We start from the raw sequence: 25,992 nt of genomic DNA, 5'->3' as shown, positions 1-25,992 counted from the left end.
CACGATCGAGTTGCAGCATCAACCCACTGGTATGTTTGACTATTCAGTTATTTGTCCGAAATAGCTAATTAAAGAACTGGACGAGCTATTATTGTGACACTCAAAAGCGGAACTCTTTAGCTGTGGAGGCTTCATTTGGCTCGCTGGCGAGGAGAGGCGCCGCTAACGCTCGAAATCTAAGAAACTGTTGCACTCCTCCAGGTCTGTGTTTTATTTATATTTGCCACACATTCTGTCTAGACAGAAGTGTACATTCCGAGGGAATGGCACGAGTTAACCTCCCAAGTTTTTTGTCGTTTCTTTTTCTCTCTCCTAAGATTTGCCTCTAGTAAAGCTAACCAACCAGCTAACGGAAGCAAATACAAACTGTTGTTTTGGTTTTTCCCGCCGTTTACTGTTTTTCGGACAAGTTTTATTTCATTCATTGTGTCGAAGTGAATTAGGTTAATGCTCGCAGTTGGAACGTGACGTTGTCGTGTTCATAGTGGTTGCTTGACAACCGAATTTAAAGAGGCAGTCACGCTAACGCGTTTATTGACCGCTGCCCACTGCTGCAATTGTTAGAACATATTATAAGTCATTGAACAAATGGATGAAAAGAAATAGACTACTGCTTTAGCGATTCAATGAAGCACAATACCCCAGTTTATTGTGTCCCGGTCTCGCAATAGTGGTTGAAGGGCTGAAGGAATTTGTGTACGAGATTAATTCCTAATTATCGGATGTGTTTTATATATATATATATATATATATATATATATATATATAAATATATATATATATATATATATATATATATATATATATATATATATATATATATATAAATTTTTTATTGAATTTTCAGAAATGGACGAGGAGTTTGAGACCTTTCTAAGAGAGAGGAAAGCAAGAGTGGCTGAAGATAAAGCCCACTTGGAACAAGACCCTCCGTATATGGAAATTAGGGTGGGTTATTTTCATTACCAATATGCCTCATGAATACAATCTCGTCAGATGACTACTACTTTGTTTTCCTATCCGATGTTCCACCGTGTTAAAGATCAGATTTGCTGATGTCAGGGCTGGCTGGATTATTTTTTTATGTTTCAGAATTTGTTTTTTGAAAAAAATCTTTGTCAAATAAATAATAATTATTAAATAAAAAACATAACTCAATTTTCCATTACACTATAGGCTGATAATGTATAATAAGAGAAGGATGTAGATCAGTGGTGCCCAACCTTTTTGTCACTGCGGACCGGTGAAGACTTGACACCTGGAACGTGGCCACTTTGACCCGTCATATAAGGCCTCTGGATATTAGTGTGCCTCACAAACTCTCCTCCTCTCAACCAGTGCCCTAATACTATCTGACTGTGGTCGCTATGGTAACATTTAAACATGCCTTCAAAATTGCATATAGATATACCACAATACCGAATATAAAGTGCATGAAAATTTTAACTCACCACATCACCACACAATCAAATGGAAGACCTGAGCTTGTTTCTCTGCAACGAGACGGTTTCACCTGGGAGTGATGGTAGACGACCCCGATAAATCCACATTTCAAGTACGACTCCTGGTATCGTCTGTTTAAAAATTTCTTCTTGGAAGTTGTAGGCCCTGTCTTTTCACTGAACCTTTTACCCTTTGCAAAAAACTACTGTTTCCTACTCATTACTCATCACTCTACTCATCACAGACCGAGGCTTAACCGAGAGAATCTGGTCATAAAATATTTTTTTTCAAAATTAAAGATCCCTCAGACTTAGATCATACACAAAACGGAAATAATTAGTTATTTGTTGTGCGGACCGATACCAATTGATCCACGGTCCGGTACCGGTCCCCGACCTGGGGGTTGGGGACCACAGTTGCATGAACACTCCATGCAAACTCTCCAAGACTTTAAAAGAACCAAAAACCTCAATTCTGTATGCAAACTTTGGATCAGACTTTGCACTGATCCGTCACCATGATGACGGTCGGAACAGGCCACGCTAAATACTAAATGCACCATGGACGACAAAGAATGATCAAATAAAGAGGAAATATGTGTTACATAATTACCAGCTGTGTTGAACATCTCCACCAGCTGACTGCTGAAAGTGGGGGATTGTGTGGACAGGTTGTTTGGGGAGTGGTTAGCAAAATTTTCGTCAGCCATATAGCAGAGTTCATGCCACGTCAGTGCTGCATTTTGGCATTTAAAAAAACATGTTCTGTTACATTGCATTTTTGACTAGAAGTGGAAATAATTGTTCGCCTACCTCTGCACGGTGTCTGATAGCGTTACATGCCACTATTCAAATGTTGCCTTTTTCCCACTATTCAGCCCAATATATTCAGCCATAAAGTTTCAGAACATCCCTTGTCTCTAGGAGCCGGATGCCAGGGACCTGCAACCGTCATCTATCTTGAGCTGCCCAGGTCATCACTCAGTAAAGATTTGAATCAAGGCTTCCGTACGGGTACAGTCAAAGAATTTCGACTATTACCAGTCTGGTTGTCTTGATTCAAGCCTTTACTCATTTACTGACTTGGTTTCAGTAAAAAGGGCTAGTTTTTAAGTCTGCCTCCAATCCAAGGTGTCCTCACACGGTGTCCTCGTATATGGCCGGCTGAAACGCTGGAGTTCAGTTCTGCGAGCAATGTACTTCAATCATTATAATAACCGACCGAAAACTGTCATGTTCATCTCTATGTCCATGATGTGTTTTGTTTATCAGTTTGTTCCGATGTTTCTACTTCGTTTTAATGTTTTTGATCGCGTGACATTTCATTTTTAAAAAGAGTTTTTTTTTCCTGATGGCATGGCAGCGCTCATTTAAGCTATGGCGCACCACCATGTTACTTTATATGTTGCAGAAACCTTATTTTGGATCTGCAGTGTTCTACATCTTTGAGCTTGGGCATGGAGCCAGGCAGTGTTAAGTTTAAGCCTTTCTGTGGAAACTGAAACCTCAGTTACTGCTGTCACCAAGTCTTTCTGTAAGCCTTTTGCAGTCGATCAGGGGTTGTTGTGCACCTGCCTCCTCAGGACTCTGGTCGCGATGGCTTCCGTTTTCTGCTACATACAGGTAGCAGAAAACACATTTATTTTCTTTCCATTTGTTCCATTTCGTTTGATTTTCCTCATATTGTTTAGACTATTTATTGTTCTTATTATTTTGCCATATTTGTTCATTTATAATTTAAATTGATTTGTCTAATGTCCATATTAATTTGTTGTATGTTGTTAATTATGCAACACGTGGCTGATTTTTTTTAATATTGTTACTTTATGTACATATTCATTGTTAATGTTTGTTAATGTTTGCTGCTATGAAAAGCTGATTTTCCCCATTGTATATTTTTTCTTTCACTGCTCTTTTTGGACCCACTACATTATGCGTTAAACGTCATGATAATAATTCAGATATTTGCGGCGTACTTGAGATCACACCTGGTTTATTCAGAGGTTGGACTATTTTAAACTGCAGTAGTCAGTGAAAGGAGGATCTCATTTAAAATGTGGGCAACAAACCAGTAATATTCAGCCTGTTCTAAAATCCTTGGGTGATGAATAATTTTGACTACAACTTAATACTTTCTGGAACTTCATTTACAGGGTAAACCCCCCTGGAGTTATGAATCGACTGTTAAAGAGAACATACCTCCGGACTGTACGTCACACAAGAAAGGTAGGACACATCCTCTCCAAATTTATTTGGATTCTTTTTGAGAATTTTGGCTCCATGTTGTTAGACTTCGTCTCACTGCCAAAATCACTTATTGATGTGTCTATGTACTAGAGAGCAGTGTCGGGCTTCCGTTTGGAGTCGAGTATGAGCGTAAGAAGAAGAGACTGCAGCATGAGCTCCGGATGGACTACAGATCCTACATGGCTCAGGTAACAGTGGAACATCTTACTTAATATGGGTCTCATTGTGTTTGTAGGTGTGGTCCTGTCATGTCAGAGACTCGATTGTTATTGTTCATTTTTGTGTTCATGCCACTTTTGGCTTTATTTAATTTATTAGCTATTGATATATTAGTTTTGAAATTAGTCATTTGAATCTTTATTTCATTGCAGCGCACTTGTTTTACTGAATTACTAATTCATGTGCAAAAGAAACTGTGACAAGTCTTTGTCCCGTTTTTCTTGTCAACTTGACTACTGCATGGTCATGTTTCCAAGACCTCATGTGGGCCTTAAAAGAAATGTATATCTGTATATTTGTATATGTGGATCCAAACACAAGTGTGGCTGAAATAGTGGCTTCGCTAACATTGAATTATTGAAGTAAAATTCTTAAAATAATATATTATCTGTGAAAATTCATTATTTGCACACGGATGTGCAGATTGTTTTGGGCATCCATTAAGTACCTCTACGATTTGAAAAATATTTTAGACAATGAGATCAGCATTTATCTGCGATTCAGGGGATCTGCTGAATCCATACTGAATTGGGGGAAGGTAGAATTGCAATATATTGCTTAATCAATTCATTTATTAATTGTATTATTTATTTATTATCCTTCCATCATAGGAACTGTTATTACAAACCTTAACCTTTTACAACTTTAAAAACAAGCGTATCAAAGGGTGCTCATGCAGAAAGGTTTGGAGACAAAGTTCGAGGAGGCATGATGGTTTGAGATTTGACATATGGAGAGGAGAGACTGGACATGGAGGATGATTCAATATTTGACTTTGATTTTTGATGTGATGCTGCCCTATGAGTGTGAGATTTGATTACTCACGATGAAAAACGGGATTAGAGGGGTCCTTTTAAGATGGAGGAGGTTGACTTGCTGTGGCAACCCCTGACAGAAAGTGTCAAAAGACAAAAAAGTAGAACACATTCATTTTAAATTTGATGATGAAGTTCTCAACTTTGGGAAGAATAAAGGATATATCCATCAAATATTGTTGGTTAATTATCTTTTCATGTGATTTTGTTATTTTTTCCAAGTGGAAGTGGATAAGAGACTTTATGGACACTATTTTTGTCATCCTGGGAGTTTAGAATCTTGCAATCAAAGAATGGTGAACAGTGGGAAGATAGTCAGATAGTTACTACATCTCTTGTGAATTACAGCTTTGCTCCACTTCTCATCATGTCTTCAGTCTAAGTCGGGGGTTGGCAACCTGCGGCTGTCCCGGGAGCGTTTGAAAATGGAAAAAGTGTAACGATTTGAGACGGGAGAGCCAAGTGCAGCAGGGAGGAGACTGAGTCTGAGGGTCAAGTCCAACAAATTTAATAAGAAAACTAACTGAATACGCTTCAACGGTAGAAGGAGGCAAACTTAAAAAGAACAGAATTGCAGTAGGAGGCAGGAAAAACAAGACGGTACAAAATCTCAACACAAGAGGGAGACAGAGTCCGGAAAATAAAATCAAACTGTTCAGAAACCAAAACAGCGTCCATGAGCGCAAAACAACGGAGGAGAACTAGAGCCCAAGACACGCAGTAAGTCCACAGGATTGTGGGGAGGAGAACCACGGAGAACGGGCACAGACACACTGGAAAACAAAGGAGGTGGATCAGGAAAAACTCACGAACTCAAAGCGATTGGCAAAATGAGAGGATCAAAAAGGGGGTTTGTGACTTTGCTACAGAAAGCATAGGATCGACATCTGGTTGCATTCCACTGCATCTTGCATCAAGAGGCGCTGTGTGCACAAACATTCCTATCAGAGTGTATGGCGGTGATGAACCTTGTCATCAAGATGGTGAACAAGATAATTGCAAAAGCACTGAACCACCGTCGGTTCGGTGCATTGCTTGTTGAAGTTGATAGAGAATATTCCGAAGTCCTGCTAGTTCATTAATATTGTAATGAAGTTAAACTTGAGGCGGCATCGTTCAACAGAGCTGTCAGGTGGTGCGTCATTCTCTAAAGGATGCACTGCCCAGAAGATAAACATTTCATCATGAAGGCTCATCATGTGTTTGTTGCCAACTTAGGCATTGTGATAGTAGGTCAATGTAGCTAATATAGATACATACAGCCTGTGTTGCCTTCATTTTAAGGCTTATAGGAGGCTTTTAATTTTTTGCGGCTCCAGACATAATGTTTTTTTGGGGGGGGGGTTTGGTCCTCTTTCAACATTTTGGTCACAACTTGGCATGTGAGGTGCCGTCACTCAGTAAACTCAGTTGGATCTGGTGGCTTGAAATGAACCTGAACGTCCCAGTCAACCCCTCACTGTGGTTCACCTGTAATTTCATTGGTCCAATGTGACAATTTCAATTACATTGGTGGCCTGATGTGTGTTCAGAACATTCCAGTATGTTTTCGTCATTAATCAGTCTTGAGGCTGAACCCCGTTTTATAAACTAGTTCAAAACACAGATGTCACTGACCTTTATAGAGCGAAGGCGGCACCGCTACACCAGCGGCTTATAAACCTACATTTTGGACCACTGATTCATGCAACTACAACCACACAACCTCTGGTTATGTGAAGACATGAACCACACAACCTCTGTTTTATTATTATAGAAATAAATACCTTAGGCTTAATGACATTATATTTTCAGTATTTTTCAGCTGTTTGAAGATGCTTTGCGGATTGTGTCTCTCCTGCCAAATTGTAGCCTCTTCATGTACCTGCTGCAGAGAGAGAACAAATAATAAACAAGAACAATATAGAATACTCAACTATTCGTGATTGAAGGAACGTAGTCTCATAAAAATCATTCAGTGTTTCCTTGTGAATAATGTTTTGTCTAATATTGACCTGCTGTCCCTTACAAGAAAATATATTGTAAAGGTTGCAATATCTTGATGTGAAAGTATCAGTGGTTCAGATGTAATAAAATACCTGTTCATACTTAAAACCGTATTTTACATGAATTAGTCCGTATGTTGACTTTTCATTGACTTTTCATAGCTCAAGTTAGACTTCATCCTCCTTCTGTTTACCAGGCCCTTGCGTCAGAAGACCAGGTACATAGACAACGACCAACTTTGCACAGGGACGCAGCCACTCTGACGGATATGGCTGTGCGTGTTTTGCCTGAGGAGAGTGAAGAACCGTCATCAGTACTTCATCACCATGACAGGTTGGAAAGGCAGAGAGACTTGGAGTCAGGAAAGGAAGAGATCATGAGGGAGGCTCAAGAGCGGGGAGAGAGAAGTAGACAAAGGAATGTGGGTGTTGGGACCAGCCGATATGGAACACCATACAATAACAGTGATGACAGGTAGGTGAGAGAAAGTAGTAGATTTGCATTTATTATAGATTTGAGGTTGAAAGTAATTTCATTTTACATTTCAGGGACAACAGATGGACTTCATTAGAACTTAGAAAAGAAAGAAGACCAGAAGTCCAACGGAAAGATGTCAGACAAGAGTTTGCCACGGGCCTTATTATTGGTTTGTGAAACACTTTGTTTTTTTTTTTTTAATGTTTTGGTATTCTGAGATTGTATTTTTCAGCATCATATTAAAAACCAATAAAAGCCCATGGTAGTCAGTGAAGTAATGGACATTTTCCCTTCTGCCCTATGTTTAAAATGTCATGGTTATACAGTTCTGGACTTAGATGTGTGCTGTCTTCTTTCCAGGTGTGGCTGATACTTTTGAGATGTTGCAGAAGAGGAAAGAATGCTACAGACGTGAGCTGCAGGAGCAAATAGCTGAACAAGAGAGGAACAAAAAAAGGTGCACCCTTTGTTATTCTAGGCCTAACAATGCTTTTACCTCTCTGTTTTATGCTTCATTTGTAATAGAGTTGAACGCCTTCAGAGTTTTTAATGAATCTTTGCGCTTAACCCATTGTTTTTCTCAGGGAAAAAGATCTGGAGTTGAAAGTTGCTGCAACAGGAGTGAATGATCCAGAGAAAAAGGTTTATTTGCTTTTGTGTACAAGTGACAAACTACCTTTTTAAATTTACACTGGATTAGATTAGGCTTCACATATTGATACTAGCATTGGTACTTGCACCAATACTGGCCTATTATGTTATATTCATACTCGTCCAATACTCGTGACTGCACCTGATACCTACAACAGTGTTCCCTTGCTATATTCCTCAAATTCAGTGCATCGCAGGTTGTTACAGAGCTGTCAACTCAGCGCTGCTGTTTCCTTTCATTATCGTAATGTTGCTCTTCTGATAAACAAGGGAACCTGTATACATAACCAGAAGGCAGTACCAGCCGTCTTAGAGAATCTGTATATCAACATATCCATAGATTGCTCAGGCTAAACTTGAAATGTGAAAGTGCTATCGGGACATCCCTAGATTAGATATTTGTTTAAAAAAAAAATTCTCTCATGACCTTGTCCATGATTAACCGTTTCCTTTCCTGTGTATGTGTGCAACAGCCAGACCGAATCAGACAGTTTGGACTGCACGGCAGAAAAAATCCTCAGGTGTCCGAATCTGTTGCACAAACAGAGACTGAGCCATATTTGCTAAAATCAGGAGAGAACAGGGCAACTGATGCCAGGGGCATGCAAACTCCACCTCCTGATCAACCTCACGTGGCTTTCCAGTCCCCTGTTTTGGAGTGCAGCTCCTCTCTTGGCCTAATTGCCGGTGGCCTGTCTCCCACTGGCCGTCTTGCAGCAATCCCTATCTCCACAAGCATGGACGCACCCAGGTACACCTTGTGTGCTTATATTTATCGCAACTACCGCTAACAAACCTGTGGGATACATTTGCTATTACAGAGTCCTTCATACTTCAGCCACCAATGATGTCTACAGAAGTCTATATGCTGAGCCCAATCACCACTACGGCAATATACTTGAGCCAAACATGGTTTATTGTAAGTTGTTTGTTGTTATACTCTCGGTCTTGGAAATGATGGTAAATAATATTATGCCTTTCTGTTGATTAGATATTCCACCAGGGGGACCTATACCCTGCCCCATCACTAACCACATCCCTCAAAGTCAGAACTACAGGAGCTGTTACCCTGAACAGTCAACACAGTAAATATTGTCTTTTCTCACTCTGGATTCATAGGAATGTTTAAGGCTGCAATAAAGAAAATAATCTGTTCAGAGATGTTTTGAACTTGCTGTTCTGTGATTTGTGTCAGACAAAGCAAAGAGGCTTCTGTGGCAGACCACCATGTCAGAACCCTGCCCGCTGAAGGTGCCACATCAAGCAAGGAGAGGATTTTTAGCTACAGAGACGCTCTAAAGTTACAGGTATGTTCGCCTCAGAGAGAGGGCTTGTTCAAAGAGAAACAACTAGCAAAATGCTACAAGTGGAGTTGTTATTATTATGATCATTATGACCAACCCCAGTCCCCCATGTTTAGAACTGAATCCAAATGTTGACAAAAATGAGAGGAAGATAAAAGTGATAACCTTGGAACCTCGAAGACACTGAACAAAATCATTTAAACAATACTACAATTAGCAAATTCCACTGTATACAAACATCAGAAGATAACAATAAAATGGCAACTGTGGAAAAATAGAATCCGAAGTTGGGAAAGTAGAGGGCTAAACCAGGGAGAGCTAACATTGGCATTGAAAAAAAATATTGGCTGAAAAATACAATGTAGAATAGAAAAAAAGTATCTGAAAAAAAAAATCTTATTTAAAATTTTAATACCATTCTAGTTTTCTACCTCAGTACAGAAATGTTTCCAGTGTTCAGTTTTTCCAAATCCTTTATTCTTTTTACAGCCAATTATTATTATTATTGTTTTTTTCAATGCCAATGTTTGTGTTTTGAGTTCTCTTCAAGCTGGCACTGTTATAGTGTGCAGGGCGGGGAGGGGTCAGATGGGATGAGGGAGGAGGTGGGGGCGGAGTTTGCGCTGTCTGCATGTCATTTGCATATTGGCAACGCTCACTGTTCTGTTACTGAAGCTCATGCATACGGAGCCCCAGACCTGACATTGCAAAAAAAAAAAAAAAAAAAAAGTTCAAACTAAATAACAAGGCCATTGACTGTTCCACAGTTTTACATTCAGATCACAGGTCAGTGTGCGTATTTTACACATTTCGTTGGCATGCTTTAGTATTTTGTTCTTAAATTTATATTTTTACCATGTCATGTGTGGTGTTCCGTACATGCGCCATGTTGAAGATGTTGAATTCCACTTCAAACTGTGTCCTCCAAAACCGTATCTCTAACACTGCAGTGTTGCATACATGAGAATCAACGGAAGGAAAAATGACTTACTTGAGGTTTTGAAGATGAATTCTACATGTTCGATGTGGCGCATGAGCTTCACCAAACACTGCCAAAAACTAACATTATACTAATATGCAAATAACATGCAGACACAGTGCAAACCCCGCCCCTTCCCACTCTCCTCCCCGCCCTGCACGCTCTGCACGCTAAAACCGTGCCACCTTGAGAACACAGAAGACGAAAATTGGCATTGACAACAAAAACGCCCGAAAGAATGTAGAAATAGAAAAAAAACTAAATATTGGCTGAAACATTTTTGTGTTGAGGTAGAGAACTAGAATGATATTAAAATAATAATATATTTCTATATTTATTTTTTCAGCCAATATTCTTTTTTTCAATGCCAATGTTAGGAGGAAAGCACTTGCCACAAACACTGGAAACCTGAAGTGGATAAAACTAGAAACCACTTGGGTGAGAGTTTGTTGGTGTCTTTTCCAGATAACCTCAAGAAATAAGGCTTTTTTTTTACACTTAAAAACTCAATAACTTCAACTTTTGAAGCTGTATTGGATTCAAAGTCTTTGATGTGTTGACAGAAAGCTTCCAGGAGGGATGACATGAAGTTTTTGCACCAGGTAAAATGGCAGAAGACAGAGCCTAAAATATAAAACAATGCCTATTGACCCCATTGAATTCAATATTTGATCAGTCTGTGGGAGTGTTTTGTTCCTTGTCTTGTTGTGTCCCAATTATTCATTCCCCCTTTGTGTGTGTATATCGGACCTGCCTTGGCTATTGGTGAGCTGTTGGTAGTGTAGACTTGGTAATCTGGCCACAGAAGAGCAGTATAAATGGTTACAAAGCAGCTATCTTTAATGTGTGTGATGTGCAAACAAAATGTCTTCCAGATTCAAGAACAACAGGAACGGAAGCGCCTGGAGAGGGAGGCTAAGGAGCGTTATGAGGCTCGGCTGGAGGCCGACATGAAGAACCATCAGCCATGGGGTCGAGGTGGTGGAGGAGCTCCACTCAGAGACAGCACTGGAAATCTCATTAGTAAATGAAATATTCCCTCTTGTTTGAAGTGCATTTTTTATGCTGATGTTGTGATTCAGGGCTACAAAAAGTCATGAATATTCTTGTTCCCAAGCTGATCTCAAGCAGATGCACAAGCAGAATGAGGAGGCCTACATCAACCCCGAGCAGAGGAGAGTAGCACCGCCGACCTACGCACCTGAGCGCTTTGAACCAAAAGAGAGGGTTTCTGGTACTGCAGCGGTTTATACCATTTTAATTTAAAACACATTTTAGGTACCATAAATTCTGAATCCCGGATACTGGCTGCACCCACTGATGGGTGCACCCGGTTTGCAAAAATCACTTTGAATAAAGTAAATGATCTGAAAACGCTCATCTGAATAACAGTGGGAGATGAGATTGTCACCCCAAGCTTGAATAATGCGGAAGTGTGTGAGCAGTTGGTTATGTCTTGGACACAAAATGTTGACAGGAGAGGGCTGACGGAAAGGACTTCAAATTGGAGTTTGATCCATTATCTTAATAAACACAGTTTACTTGTTTGTATAGTGTTGCATTTATCCTTTTACCTCATCTCTGACTCCAAACAAAAGTTTAATATACACATCAACCAAAAATGGCTAATATTTTATATGTCTGGATTAATAGTGCTGTGCTGGCAGTGAGCTCATATTTATGCAGAGAAACTCCAGCAGTTTGCGCTCGTCCTATAGTCTTGCTGTTTTCTTTTCTAGGTTTTACTCACGTTCAAACCCCCCAGTTTGCACGAGGCAATGTGTTTTCCAGCAAACCAACCCAGCAGCAGCTTCAGGAGCAGGACAAGTATAAAGCTGAACTGAAACAACAGGTGCATCTTCATACTCTTGATTATCAAATGAAAGCAAGTGCAGCTTAGAACATATGTGGCGACCAATCAATAGCAAACACAGACAAGGAAAGAGGTTTGGTGAAAAGTGTGTATTTTTCAAATATTTTCTGACTATGTAATATATTGGCATGAATAAAGAATGTTTGGAAGTAGTGGAGGAATTCATTGGCTCTGGGGGCGGCCAAAGTCTATTTTGGCCTTCTTCTGTCCTCTGGCTTTTTATTCAGCGTTGTTTTACTTGCAGCGTTAAGTTAAACAGGTGGCTAGTATTCTACACTGTTTTCTTTTGCAACACAATCTTGAGTAAAGTCACCCGCAATTTGTGGTGGCAACTGGAACCTTAATAAATTTGTTTCATGTTTGCAGATTGAAGAGAAAATGCGTAAAAAGGCGGAGGAGCGGGAACAGATCCGACTTGAGGAGGAGAAAGAGGAGAAGAGACTGATGGAACAGCGGGCAAGAATTCAACGAGAGTTTGAGGAAGAACAGGAAAAAAAGAAACAAAAAGAAATGGAGGTAAGGAGCCATACTGTCTCACATTTTAATCTTATGGCAACGCATAAGTAAATGTGTTTTCAATTAAAAAATATTTAACGTTTGGGTCTTTTACTTTTAAAGCCTGGGAAATGACTTTGATGCTCCCTTGTTTACTACACAGGAACATAGTGTACACTATGTGTTTTCTGATTGCACTCAATGTTTTTCTATATTTTCTATGATGTGTGTTTCTTTTGATAGCAAAAAGCAAAGAATGAAGAGTTGATTCAAATGGCTGAACAGCACAAGAGAGAGGCCGAGAGGAAGAAGGAGGCTGAGAGGAGGGAGGCAGTGGAGAGGAGGAAGGAGGCAGAAGAGAGGGAAAAAGCAGAACTCAGGAGGCAGTATGAGAAAGCGAGACAAGTGCAAGAGGTGAGCTCATTCACCTCCATTGTGGTACCATGTTTCCTTACAGCATCCTATGTGTCCTTCAACTTGTTGAACACCCTCCTCCAATCGTAAACTTTTTCAGGTCTGCAGGCAACCTTCTCCCCCGATTCCAACCCTGCAGAAAAAACGCTGTCACCACCAGTCTGCATCCAGACCCCCCAGTGTGCAGAGTCGTCACTCTACAGCCCCTCTCTCCGTGAGTCACACAAACATCGTTGTCTGTCTGCCCTGTCAGCGAGCACAGTGCAGCATACTTGTGTACAGGAAGACTAATGGTGCACCTGCCTCTCCCCATTGTTTCAGGAGCGATCTTTGTCTGGTCTCCAGTCTCCACCTGTTCCTGCGTGTAGGAATAAGTTACGGGCTGCTGGTACGCTCTCACACCTTCATGCATCTGTCTCCCACGATTTTGTTCCAAATCAGTGAAAAACTACCACATTGGATAATTTCCAAAACGCCGGTTACACTATATTAAGGTCTCATCTAGAACGCATTATTAGCACTATCATAAGATGTTATAATGCATTTGCAGATATTGTGGCCGTTCATATTCATGCATGACAGCAATTTCCCTGCTGTGGGACTAATAAAGTCCACAACTTATAATTAGTGGTGGGACTTCAACAAGTTAATTACAACATTATTATGATTAATTAATTACAACAAAAATAATTTAATTTAATGTAATTTAATTTAATTTGTTAACAGTTTGCTCTCCAGACAATATGGAACCTTTGCACAAGTTCCAAGCACAAGACACGTCACAGCTAGGATGATAACGACAACAGCAACAAACATGGAGGAATCCCTGAACAAAAGCAAACAAAAGCAAACTGTTTGCTTTTGTTCAGGGATATTTTTGGGGTTTACACTACACTGAATGGACATGAAATTTTTACAAAATGGAAATTCTTATACAAATATTTTCAAGACATTAAAAGAATTTAAGTTCAAATAAGGTGATATAAAAACTTGAATATAGCCACCATCGTGATTTATTGTGCTATTGTCAAACTGATGCAAAATAAACAATATTTTGTTTTTGTATAAACTTGCCTTGGCTTTTGTAGTGTGGTGTTGTTGAAGCAATCACCTGACCACCAGCATGGTCCAGTTGTAGAACACAGCCGGACCGATCACCATCAGCCAGTGGTAGTAAGACAGTGATAGGATGGCCATCTTGCACTTCCACTCCTAAGGGAGGGCCCTGTAATCAAATCCTGCCCCTACTTATAATGCTTCATAAATCACCATGAATGACTGTGAACACTCATAACATGTTCTATATAGTCCTATAAATGCATCATGATGCCTTATGAATGTACTCATAATGCATTGTAAATGAGACCTTTTCAAGTGAAGTGTTTCTCAAACTTCAAACAGCATTATGTGTGAAAGATGCAGATCATCCAGTAGTCATTTGTTTATTCTGCTCTGCACTGAAGGGGAGCAGCGTGATGTGCTGAGTGAACTGTCAGTGCTGCGGCGCCAGCTTTTTAATGAACAGAAGCGACTTCAGAAGCAGATACAGCAAGAAGACTTGGAGGATTTCAACTCTCAAAGTCACAGGTTACACATTGGTTTGCTAACTATGATTTGACATGACTGACGTTTTTGTTTGATTCCTGGTGCTGATTCAGTTCTTTCTTGCTCAACAATGATGTTACAGGCATCATGGGCGACCACTTCTAGATGTCTTTGATTTGGCCCGATTGAGGCGCCAGGCTCCTGTTCGGAGGCCCAATTCCAGAAACTTGGAGCCCAGAAATCTCTCTCGAATTCATGACTCTCTTCAGCTCAACTATCCGGGTATGTAGAACCATGGTTTGTCAGACTTTTCCACACTGAAACTATCCAGATGTTTGTACCTGGTCAACAAAGACTGATGTGGATCCTTCTACAACGTCAGCACTTTATAGAGAGGAGACAAAACAGACAATATTACTGTTGTATTGTTGTATTGTAAATTACTGTCAGCACTAGGGTCAATGCATGTCACATAAGTAACGTGTCCACCCTCAATACATAGTGGGAACTGGTCATCAGCTGTAGGTGTAAATGTTCATAACTTTGTGCTGAATCAGCACCACTTTGTTCCATGTTATAAAAGAGGCCACTGCTGCTCTGCACCCTGGCAGCGCTCGTATTTCTTCCATATACGTGTTTTATTATTACTGCTGCTTTTACTTTCTGGGAATGCTTTGAATGTGTTCAAATGAAATAGGTTGTGCATAAGCATATTTGCTTTGCTGAAATATTGTTGTATAATATCACTGACTATGAAAAAGCTACTCACAGTTCAAGTTTGGCGTGAGAATGCAGAGGTGACCAGATGCAATTCCTGTTCTGTCAGTCACTGTCTCTATGTTAAGGTCGATTGATAGAAAGGATAATTGATGGAATATTGAAACCATCTATTGCTGCTACAGCCGTGACTCCAACAATGACGTGTGTTCCATGTTGGTATTCCCAGACTCCAGGTATGGCTCCAGTGATGCTCCTGGGCTGGATAACCTGGGCATGGCCAGTCCAAGGAGGCGAGATTACAGAGACCTTTATCATCAGCCCAGCAGCCAGAGATCAACTGTTCAGGATGGTGAGAGCTGAAGGCTGTTTTTCATTTGTGGTTTGGTCCTGACCTATAGAGAAGCCTTTGTACCATGAGAATAGTTGCAGCTATTATTTCCAAAAACTCCACCAATACTACACTCTTCACAATACCATTAAGGAAACAAATGAAGGTGCTTTTCTCTTGCAGATTATCTCGACCTCTCCCCTCTCCACATAAATTACCAGGTGAGTATTATTCCTGATCCTGTGGATGATAAAGCCTTCTGGTTACTGGAGGAACTCTCATGTGTCTGCAGAGGAGTGCGGCGGGCGCACCTGCCGAAGGCTCCTTGCTGGAGTCAGACAGTGCCTTTATCGGTAAGAGCTGATCCAGTTTTAAACTGAACTGTGAGCGGCTGCCTTGTGTGTCTGCTCACTGTTTTGTTTTGATAAAATGCTCTTCAATCCTCTACATAAAAAACATAAAGCAAAAGGCCAGATTGTGTCTTCTTGCAAGAACCACCACCAAGAACATGGTCTACTTTATCAAGTATTACCTACCTACCAACGATAACACATTGTCCATATTTTCTGGATTATAAGTAGTGCTGTGACTGGTGATACCACTTCTGCTGTAGACACATGCACCACTGTATTCACGCAGCCTCATTATGCTATGTATGCAAATGTCTACAACAAGATGACAATCTTGAGCACATTTTAAGTCCTGCACTTCCAATTTCTTTCCAGCTGGTGGTGCTATATGCCATATTTGCTTTACTGTGGCTGCCCACCCAGGGAATAAAGCATCAAGATTTTATTAAACTGTTGGAACAAAGAGCTGTTAGATCGATTAAGTACTTCACACTAATATGTGATGAAAAATCGGGTTCGAATCAGACTTTGTGTCCGCTGTGGTTCTTTGTTTTTCATTTAAGTTAGTTCATCTTAGTTGTTCTGTCCGTCCAAACTAATGCGAGGTGGAACTGATTCTTCAAGACCCTTTAGGTAATGCGTTCCCAGTGCTGCCCGTGCCAGAGTTGAAGAGGCACTGTCAGCTGTCGGCCAGGGAAAGGAGGAGATTGAACAAGCAGGCGCAGGCCTTCCAGGTAGTCCACTGACCCTCAGGATGGTGCCCATAGCAAAGTGAACTGGGGAACGCTTGTGCTTGTTTCAGGATGGAGCTGGACAGCATGACGATGACTCCCCAGATCACACCAACTGTAAATCCCAGCAGGAAGCAGGTGCAGTATTGAGCCACATAATCAAGGTACGAATTTGAACTCTCTGATGACCATTTCCTTTTTCTGTCCTCCAGCAGCTCTGGATTTCTCAGACGACGACGACGACAGTTCGTCTCCTCAGTTCTCCCCTTTCATGTCGAACCACAGGAGCTCTGTTGAGTCCGCCTCCACGGACGCCTGGCTGAGACCAGGAACCTCCGAGTCCATCAAGTGTTTAGACAGACAGCTGAGGAGGCAGCAGGTGACCACATAGTGAGCTCAGGTGCCTTCTGACCATGTGCGGAGCTGCAGAATGTTTTCAATTCTCTCTGTTTACATAATGATTGTCATACACTGTACAGAATTTTAACAAGTAATTTTATTGACTAAATTATGTTTGAAGTAAAACTTTTTTTATCCCATGAAATGTTTGTCTTTTTTTATAATTATTCTGTTCAACCACCAAGCTGCAAAATATTTACTGACATTTCCATCTGGGTTTACTGTACGGGATGGACTACCCACTTGGCCCTATGGTGCCCGTTAACTGTCTTTTAAAATATGGAAATATTTTTAATGTGTGTTTAATTTTGAGGTGCAAGATGCATAAACCTGAGTGTGGGGGGAATGCGGTGCTGCGGAGAGTACCACTATACTCTGACGTGCTAATATTGGACTGATGAAGCTTCATGAAACACAGCCTGCAGTTTCAGTTGGCACTCTGGTCTGTAGTGATGAGTAGATGAGGTTCAATGACAGTATTGAAGGGTAAATGAGGTTTCATGAAACAGTGTCCTGATTTTCAGAGGCCACCAAAATATTTGGACTTGAACTACTAATTCAGTGAAACCTCGCATCGTTTCTAAACTGAGAGCACCATCTAGTGGCCTCTGAAAATTAGGACACTGTTTCATCAACCCCGCAATACTGCTTCATGATACCCCAACTACCCATCACCGCTGGTCTGTGATGGAGTCATTTTCAAACCACCTCCTGAGCTCTGAAATAAAGATGCGGCTTCATGAGCTTCATCTGGATTTGGGCACTCTGGGTTTCCTCCTATAGTCAGTCATGTATGCATAATAACTGAGTGAAATGTCTTACCTGTAGATGTGAGTGTATAACTGAATGGTCTGTTTTTGATGGATTCTGCAGCTCCCACGTCCCTCTTTAAGGAATAAACTAAATTGAAGAGGATTGTCTTTGTAAGGCAGGTGGAGTAAAGAAGGTCAGTAGACACATCAAAGCGGTCAAAAGGGCCTTGGCCATTGGTTTTAGTAAAAAGCACATTGGGCCACACGCAAAACACAATCTTTACCACACTGCAACAGTCAAAGTGTGAAGCCTTTCGTGATATTTGTATTCTGGATTGGTCAGTTTGGGAAAATGTCGTCCTGTTTTGCCATGTGAAATGCATGACCCCATAATTTCCTGTTTCGGAAAACGCATGCGACGTACTTCATAGTGAACCTCTCAAGCCCAGGTTTGTGTCGCGACAAATGCCAGCCAGTGTCGCTATGGAGCTGTTCGTCTTTGAAAACCGGGTCAAGTTTTGATGCAGAAGATGAGAGCGTGACAGCAGGGGTTCAGCGCGTGTTGATGTTGTCGCTCTTCATTGTCCCTCTAGTGTGATATGCCCCAGTTACCTCCCCTCTGAGCTTGTTTACTCCCTCCACCCAGGCCGGATGACCGCCGTCACTCGCCTCGCTCTGCCTCTGTCCGGATGAGCGATGACCTTCTCCAGCAGTGGACAGGAGGGAGGATGGAAGCCATCTAAACTCTGCTCCTGCTATTACTCAAGTTAACGCCCAGTGTCAATGCACACCCACTCAGCATTGCGACAGATTCAGGACGAAACTTGATCCAAAACCACGCCAGGCCGAGCTGCTTCGCCTGGTTGGAACCAGTTATCCAGCCTCAACTCATTTTATGCTCTTTTGACTTCCCATCAGCCTTGTTCTGTGAGGCTGCAGGAGCTCCGGAGCACATTTAACAGTGCGGTTTCAGGAAAAACCGGCTGCGCCAGTGTCAGTGCCACCATCATTCTCTTTGTTAAATAAATATAAATTGAAGCAGCACTTGCACAGTAGTTAGTACTTGTAGCAGCCTCAGAAGAGGTTGGGCCATCAATTACATGATGGCAACAACTGTTCTTGTTCCTCAGCTTCGAGAGTCTGCTCCACTGAGGTGAGGCGGAGGGGCGGTTTCCTTTCACTTCTCTTCGGCTTATGAATCCCAGATAAGGCTAATGAACGCCATCGCTCACTTATGCTAATCGGCTGGACGGAAGCTGCTGCAGCTGGAGAGGCCTATTTGTGGAGATCACTCTGTCATGCATGATATTAACATTGCTATGATACCGGTGAGCGCGTGTTTGATGAAACACTCCGCTAAAGTTAACAGCATCCAAAAACATTTTCATATATAGTCACATAACTTTTTTTTTCATATTCAGGATTGTAATGGCGCCTTATCGCCGCTGGGTGGCAGTGGTGTAGCGCACTCCTATGCTGAACAGTACATCTCTGAACATGAACGTTGGATTATTTTAGGACGCACACGGCAGACAGGCGAACCTCCTGAATATATTCAAATGTATTCAGATTGAGACAGGGAACATTGTTCACTCCAAAACTTGTGAAAACTTACTTTTGATTTGCTATTTTGCTTTCTAATTTCCACTATACCACCAATCTTGCCATTCCAACTGGAAAGCAACAAACTACGTTTGTGATCAATGGGATTTATCTACACACACACGCACACACGCACACGCACACACTAGATGTCTCGGGACTGGAAGACAAGTCACACTGTCATTTGTCAGCTGCAATCCCAAAGGAAACCAAAGTGTGTGTGTGCGTGTGCGTGTGCAAGTTTGGGAGAGGGCAGCCAGCAGTGTTGCTGTCCAGCCATTGGCTGAAGAGTGTTTCCTGCAGAGCTATGGATTTTTGTCAGAAAAGATAGTTTGCTTCGATCATGTTGCACAGCAGACGATGATAAACAGGTTATTTTTCCTCCCTCTGTCCAGACAACTAATATTTGAGCGAGTAAGATTTTTTTTCTTTTTCTCATTTATGGATTCTCCCCGGTGGGATTCCAAAATTGAATTGCCGGCCAAAGACAAAGAGGTCAACACTGGAAGCTGTAAAAGGCCATGTGTCTGGATGGAATGCAACCGACCGGGCGCTGTTTTTGGAATACACCAAAATACACCCGACCAGTCAAACTTTATTCGTAGTCCTGTTTCAGACAGGTTCACACTGACGCAGCAGACGTATCTTGTCACGTCCACATCATTGATCAGATCCTGGGCCCGGATGAAAAGCTAAACTAAATGAATTAAGGTTCATCCCTGACTGTAGTGTTTGTGTGCTCTGCAGTGGATCTGGCTTGATGGCCCCTGCCTCTTGCCCCAAGTAGCTAGGATGAGCTCCAGCCCCCTGCAACCTCATCAAGAGTCGATGGTGTTTAACCGTCCCATGATGGACTGAAACACCAGCCAGATCCGCCGCTGGGAAGTGGACGAGACAGAACTGCAGCAGGCGGGTAGCCTGGGCGCCCACAGCAGCTGTGACCGACATGCACCATCACACTGTTACGTCTCCAACAAGCCACTTAAAAGCTCCATTTTCCCTCGCACTAAACAGAGCCTCACCTTGCTAAAGGAACAAAGTGGAGAGATCATGTAAAATCCCAGACGTGCTCAGAGCTCAACTGCAGCAAAGCCCCGGCAGGGTCACCGTCCACGGCCGAGACACTTCAGAGAAGCGGAGAGGAAGAGGGAGGGTGAATCATGTCGTGAAGACAGAGGTATGTTTCAGGGAATAATTCTGACTAAACGCCTGCACTCCGGGGAACACTAAATATGACCAAGACATGTTGAAGATTTCACCTTTAAGGCACTACCTCTCTTTCGTGTGTAGTAAGAGGAAAAAAAACCAACAAATTAAAAGGAATAAATCCACTAGGTTACTATTGTTTAGTGGTATAGTCAGTCTCACTTTCTGAAGTTGCAACATCATGGATGGATGTTCTACAAGAGGCTCAAAAATAATATCCTACCCAATAATGTGAAGACAAGGGTTTATCAAGTTGGGCAGAGTTTGCTATAATGGATAGGGACGAGACAAGATTGGCTGAGAAAAGGAAACAAATGGAGGATAATATCAGTGAGTTCATCTGAAGTTATTACCTGAAGGATACAGTGTAATAACATGGGAAAGGTCGCATGATTGATGTATGATGAAATCAACAGTGGCGGCTGGTCAGTAGGGGGCGCTGGAGCACAGACCCACACCTCATTGTACCTCTGTTAATATGGTGAATTTAATTATTTTCCATTGAAAGGAAGATTTTATTCATAATGTCTTGGTGACTCATGACTGTGTTCACTGTGCTCTACAACGTATCACCAATAAAATAATTTTAATTTGGAGGAAACACCGTCCTCTTCATTATATACTCCTTGTGGGACACTGGAAAAGTGCCCCTTCAGCACATGAGCTCGGCCAATCACAGACATGAAATGGTCACATGCCACCAGGAATGAATCAAATCTGCACTCTAGAAATTGCTGCCTGAGGGGCCCCAAGTTCATAAATAAATTCAATAAAAGCTTTCCTTCTGCTTCCAATAAACAGAAATGGATATCAACTCAATTCCACCAGTCACATGTCCATGCTTACCAACAAAGAGGAACCCACAACAAGGAATACATGACAGAGTCATGATAAGAGTTAAAGAGTTTTATCTGGTGATACAAGATGTGAGGGCACACATTCACTCCACACAAATGGCCCTTCGGAAATGGTAGGGGTTCAGTCTCCAGCGGCCTCATGCAGATTACAATCAATAGCGCGTTTATAAACGGGATCTTTGGAGGAGTCATAGTCAGTGAGGCGGTGGTTAGTGAAAGCAGCAGGTGAAAGGAAAATAAACAAACTCTTCCATGGCTCCTGACTTCTTTCTTCTGATACGTTTCCCACAGTATTCAGGGCTCTTCGCGTCCCTCTTCAATCACAACATCTCTCAGCACTTGCACACACGGCAGGAACCAAGCACGGAGAAACACAAACATCAGGGTCAAGACGTCTTCAAGTCTGCGGAAAGTCTCTTTCAATGACATGATTGACACATAAGAAGAAAAACAAGCACATTATTATCACAAAAAGCTTTTTCCTTTTTGCTCTTTTCATAGAACAGACTTCCGCAAAACTGGGCGTCTTGAGTCAAGACTCTTGACTTCTTCTATTGTACGTTGTTGCTATTGACAACGCAAAAGCACTGTCCTCATTTTAAATCCCTCTATCAGCAGCATCATGTCCTGGAACTTTCTGATAGCTTAACTACATTCATATCTAGTTATCAAATACTACTATACTATTTTTTTGGTTGGTAAACTACTGAAACTTGTGGTACAATGACAATAAAAGCATTGATTCATTCATTCAACTAATGATTATTTTGACAGTTTACTAGTATCACTTACTTGTAGTGGTACGTATGTTAATTGTTGTGAACTATTGTTCAGTGTTAAATGGTTTCACATTTGAATTTGAATTGCTCTAAATGTGGTAGGAATGGTGTGGATCCTTTGATGAATGCTTTGTGAAAAGGTCTCATACTTAAAGTGTAATGGGTCACAATGGTCCTCAGCTGCAGATTTGAGCCAACCAACAAAACAAAACAAACAAGGAGACCTATTGTCATGATATGAAAGTGCCTTCTGTATTATATACATTTCTGTTACATTTACTGGGCCCTATTTCTGTGGGTTATTACATTTAAATGAGTGGCTATTACTGCTTTTGTCTAGCAACATTTCTCCAAGGGCTGAAAGGTACTTCAAAGTATTGTCAGTGTCACAGTCATGAAACTAAGCGCTGGCATAATCGACTCAAAAAAAGAAAAAAAATCTACAAAAACGATATTATTTTTAAACAGACAACACCAGCAAGTGAGCACTGAAAAGCAGGACACTGCTTCACGAAGCCTTGTCAGCCCATCACCACGAAACCTTGTCTATAGTAAGGGACTGATGAAGCTTCATGAAACCAATGTCCTCATCTTTAGCGCCCACTAGATGGAACTGTCTGATCTCAAACCTTGGGATTTGAACAGCCATTGTTATGAAACCTTATCCTTTAAACACCATTTTTAAGAGCACTTCGTACTGAGGTGTGAAATTCAGGTCATTGTTTCATGAAGCTTCACCAGCTCAAGAAAGTGTTTCCTATCCAACCTTGCAAACGCATTCTGGACTGACAAACAAAACACAACGCTTCCATCCAGTGATCAGTCTGTCAACCATTTAGGATTTTAAGTCGTCACTAAAAGACAGTGCTGCAATACAGCATTCTGATTGACTCTTCTTTTTTAAATAGAGAAAAAGACGATGACCACAGCAAACAAGTTTCCCATTATCTACCTGCAAACCTCCTTCAAATCATCCAACCAATGCTCAGATAAGGATTCATGGAGCCGTGTTACTAGCGGAGGCCACTAACTGGATGCCTTCTCAGCATTACTCTCACTGGTTTTGAATCTACTTGTCATTTTTAGAAAGAGAGAGCGCCACCTACAGAGCTGAGCTGAGGACACTATTTCATGAACGACCATGTGGTCAGCCATTAGGCTTCACTGATAGCTCAGAATCACTAAATATCATTTGCCATTGTCAAAACTGTGTGTGTTTTGAAAGCTATAATTTGGAAGCGCTTTGTGGAAAAAAGCCTCAAACTTCATCATCATCGCTTATCACTGCTTGATACATGGACGTATGTGTCAGTATTATCAGCCTTGTCTTGCTGCGTGTGTGTTTGACTGTGTGGTTATAGTCCATTACAAGCGCATTATGGCAGCCTTGTGGCCTCATTCTGTTCCTTTGACTCTCTTTCTCTTCACATTGCTAAGTAGCTGACTAATGACAGCGGGGGGAAGGCAGAGTCTGTGCCACTCATGCACTTCTTCAGTCAGACTGGCCACATTTCCAACCTTTAAAGCTCCTATTTTTGGCTTCATTGGATGGAAACCGATGACCTTTCTCCAACAAAGGTCAGAATGGAACAGACTCAGTAGTGTCACATTAATGTAGTAAAATATCAACATGGAATGAGATTGTCATTGTTGCTTCCAGTGCTTCATTAGGGAACCATGACAAAAAAAAAGATTACAGATGAGAGGTGCTTTGCAAAAGTGATGGAACTGTAGAAGTGGTGTCAATTCATTTAAAGAAATGAATCAAGATTATTACGGTCATGGCTTGGATTAATCCCATCAATGGCAAATGTATCCATAAAAGACTTGTAAATGTGCAGTGTTGAAATAAGTGCACAACAAACTTGACTAAATAGACAAATTCTTTAGTTGTAATTTCTCAACATTGTCTTGGAGCCACTGGTTTGTTGGAGAGCTGTCGTCAGTTAGGTGTGGGTAAAGTACTGTGGCCACCAGGAAGTACTGTGCATGTACCTGAAATTGCCTTACACACGGGCAGGTTCAGAGCTTGGCTATATGCACACAACAAATTTCACCTCACCCCTCTGTTCCACCATCACTTCGAGTCAATGAGAGTTTTTCAGCTAGAGGATCTGCTCTAAAATGTTTCTGTTGTGACCATGTGCCAAGGCAGCAGATTTAATGTACATTCACACCAAGCACGAGGTGGCAACACCCAAGTAGTCGCTAGTTTCCACGACTAAAGTGACTTCATCCCACGTCAATGTCAACATGGCAGGTCAAGCTGTTGAGTCGTACAGTGAGTCACAGCGCACCATTTCGCTTTGATGGTCCACAAGCAGCGCTTATTGAAGATCTAGTCGAGGTCTAGGGAGGAGGCACGGTCAAATGTGGAAACAGTGGCAGACACAGTAGAAGCTGTGGGAGAAAATACACTGCAAATGTTGTTATTGCATTAAAATGAAGAAGAGTATCACCAGTGGAGCAAGATAAGATAAACATCTACACAAATCATGCAATTCACACGTACCATGAAACAGTATTGCAGGATTGATGAAATAGCACCCTTATTTAGATGCCACTCTTGGTTTAGAATTGATCCAAACATTTTACAGCAGACAGTGCCATTTGGTGGCCTCTGAAAATCAAAACACAGTTTCATGAAACCCAAAACACCAATTCAATAGTGTGTCTTCACTTTAATTCACCCTGGCCACACATGGTGATGTCATAATATAAATTGTGTATTTCCTCCCTTCCCAAACTTTGGGTCAAACTGAAGATTTTTCTCATTTACACTATGCCTTTATCTCGGTTTTCAAGCAACAACCTTTTGAAATAGTGATATCAAAGTGGAATATTTCACTGAAAGAACTCTGGTGCCTAAAGGAACAAAAGCCAAACTCCCTCTCAGAGACATTAGAAGAAGTATAAGCTCGGTGAATGCCAGCACTCACTACGACCATCGTCTCTTCCATTTCATGTCTTTGTCTTGCTGATGAATTTCCCCTCTCTGTGGTTGTCGCTGTAAAATCTGGACTCAGAAGCAGTGGCCTAAATTGTGTTCAGAGTGAACGTACAGTAAGACGATGCAGATGTTTCAGGTGCAACAGGGGAGATACTGACAGCTTTTGCAGTGGAATTTGTCCTTAAGCAGAGGCTGTGCATAAAGATAAATCTAAACATCAGGAGCTGATGCCAGGCTGTGTGGTCGCATCTGTTTAACTGTCTCATAAGCTCGGTGTTATATGATGCAGCTGTGGATTGGAGCGCACATGCGTTTCCTTCATTTAACTTTCATTCAGAGTGTGGTTAGGTGTGTGGATCAAAGGTTTGTAACTTCGGCCTGAGGCACTTGTCCTTGTGTATTTCTTTTTTGCTGAACATGACCCAGAGAACACCATCTCTACCATGGGGGCGGAGATGTTAATAATAAAATAAATAATAATAAAATATATATAATTCTGAAATACGCTGAAGATGGGTCATAATTGAGCTGGCCATTTTTAAAGTTTTCTCCCTGTGAGCACTATCATGTCTGGCTCTTTTCTTTCAATAAAAACAAAAACAAAATTGGTGAGTCATCAGTTTTGCTCAGAAATGTTAATTCCCGTTCTTCTTATCTTCTCTATCTAGTCCCGACTCCGTGTTTGATCTGTGACAGTGGACAAGCCTCAGCTAACAGCTACACTGACGGTTAGCATGGCGCTAATGGTTGTTGTACGCATGGTGAGCAGATACATTAAATGAGATACATACATGTATATTGATGTTTTAAATTGTTCACATCATCGTCATCGACTGACAAAACAAGTTCCTTTGTAAAAAAACAAACTGTA

The 25,992-nt window shown here is 41.4% G+C and overlaps 1 protein-coding gene across 2 annotated transcripts; it reads left to right on the top strand.

Annotated features, from left to right (window-relative positions):
• The first annotated feature begins 120 nt into the window (after positions 1 to 120).
• Positions 121 to 18,719, top strand: LOC128767662 (centrosome and spindle pole-associated protein 1-like). 2 transcript variants are annotated; one of them, XM_053879862.1, is made up of 30 exons: positions 121 to 201; positions 848 to 948; positions 3,596 to 3,668; positions 3,780 to 3,877; positions 6,906 to 7,183; positions 7,258 to 7,355; positions 7,547 to 7,643; positions 7,771 to 7,828; positions 8,311 to 8,588; positions 8,659 to 8,756; positions 8,829 to 8,922; positions 9,033 to 9,144; positions 10,684 to 10,722; positions 10,996 to 11,143; positions 11,238 to 11,354; positions 11,860 to 11,972; positions 12,360 to 12,509; positions 12,732 to 12,902; positions 13,003 to 13,116; positions 13,224 to 13,290; positions 14,366 to 14,489; positions 14,590 to 14,729; positions 15,394 to 15,516; positions 15,679 to 15,716; positions 15,788 to 15,848; positions 16,470 to 16,579; positions 16,648 to 16,714; positions 16,789 to 16,955; positions 17,849 to 17,921; positions 18,374 to 18,719. In XM_053879862.1, the coding sequence occupies exons 2-29, from the start codon at positions 850 to 852 to the stop codon at positions 17,882 to 17,884; spliced, it is 3,168 nt and encodes a 1,055-aa protein (XP_053735837.1). In that variant the 5' UTR covers positions 121 to 201; positions 848 to 849; the 3' UTR covers positions 17,885 to 17,921; positions 18,374 to 18,719. The 2 variants fall into 2 exon arrangements, with proteins under 2 accessions (XP_053735837.1, XP_053735838.1); XM_053879863.1 differs by lacking the exon at positions 10,684 to 10,722 and having other exon boundaries at positions 18,374 to 18,718.
• Positions 18,720 to 25,992: the final 7,273 nt, after the last annotated feature.

This window comes from Synchiropus splendidus, chromosome 11, assembly GCF_027744825.2.
Source record: "Synchiropus splendidus isolate RoL2022-P1 chromosome 11, RoL_Sspl_1.0, whole genome shotgun sequence".
Taxonomy (NCBI): Eukaryota; Metazoa; Chordata; class Actinopteri; order Syngnathiformes; family Callionymidae; genus Synchiropus; species Synchiropus splendidus.
Note: the sequence above shows the minus strand (reverse complement) of the source record. Positions and strands in the feature narration are given on the sequence as shown.

Excerpts from the sequence above, each read along its gene's own strand:
- LOC128767662 (XM_053879862.1), top strand. The coding sequence starts at position 850 with ATGGACGAGGAGTTTGAGACCTTTCTAAGAGAGAGGAAAGCAAGAGTG. Across the intron at positions 949-3,595 it reads CTCCGTATATGGAAATTAGG|GGTAAACCCCCCTGGAGTTA; the intron begins GTGGGTTATTTT and ends CTTCATTTACAG. Across the intron at positions 7,644-7,770 it reads CAAGAGAGGAACAAAAAAAG|GGAAAAAGATCTGGAGTTGA; the intron begins GTGCACCCTTTG and ends TGTTTTTCTCAG.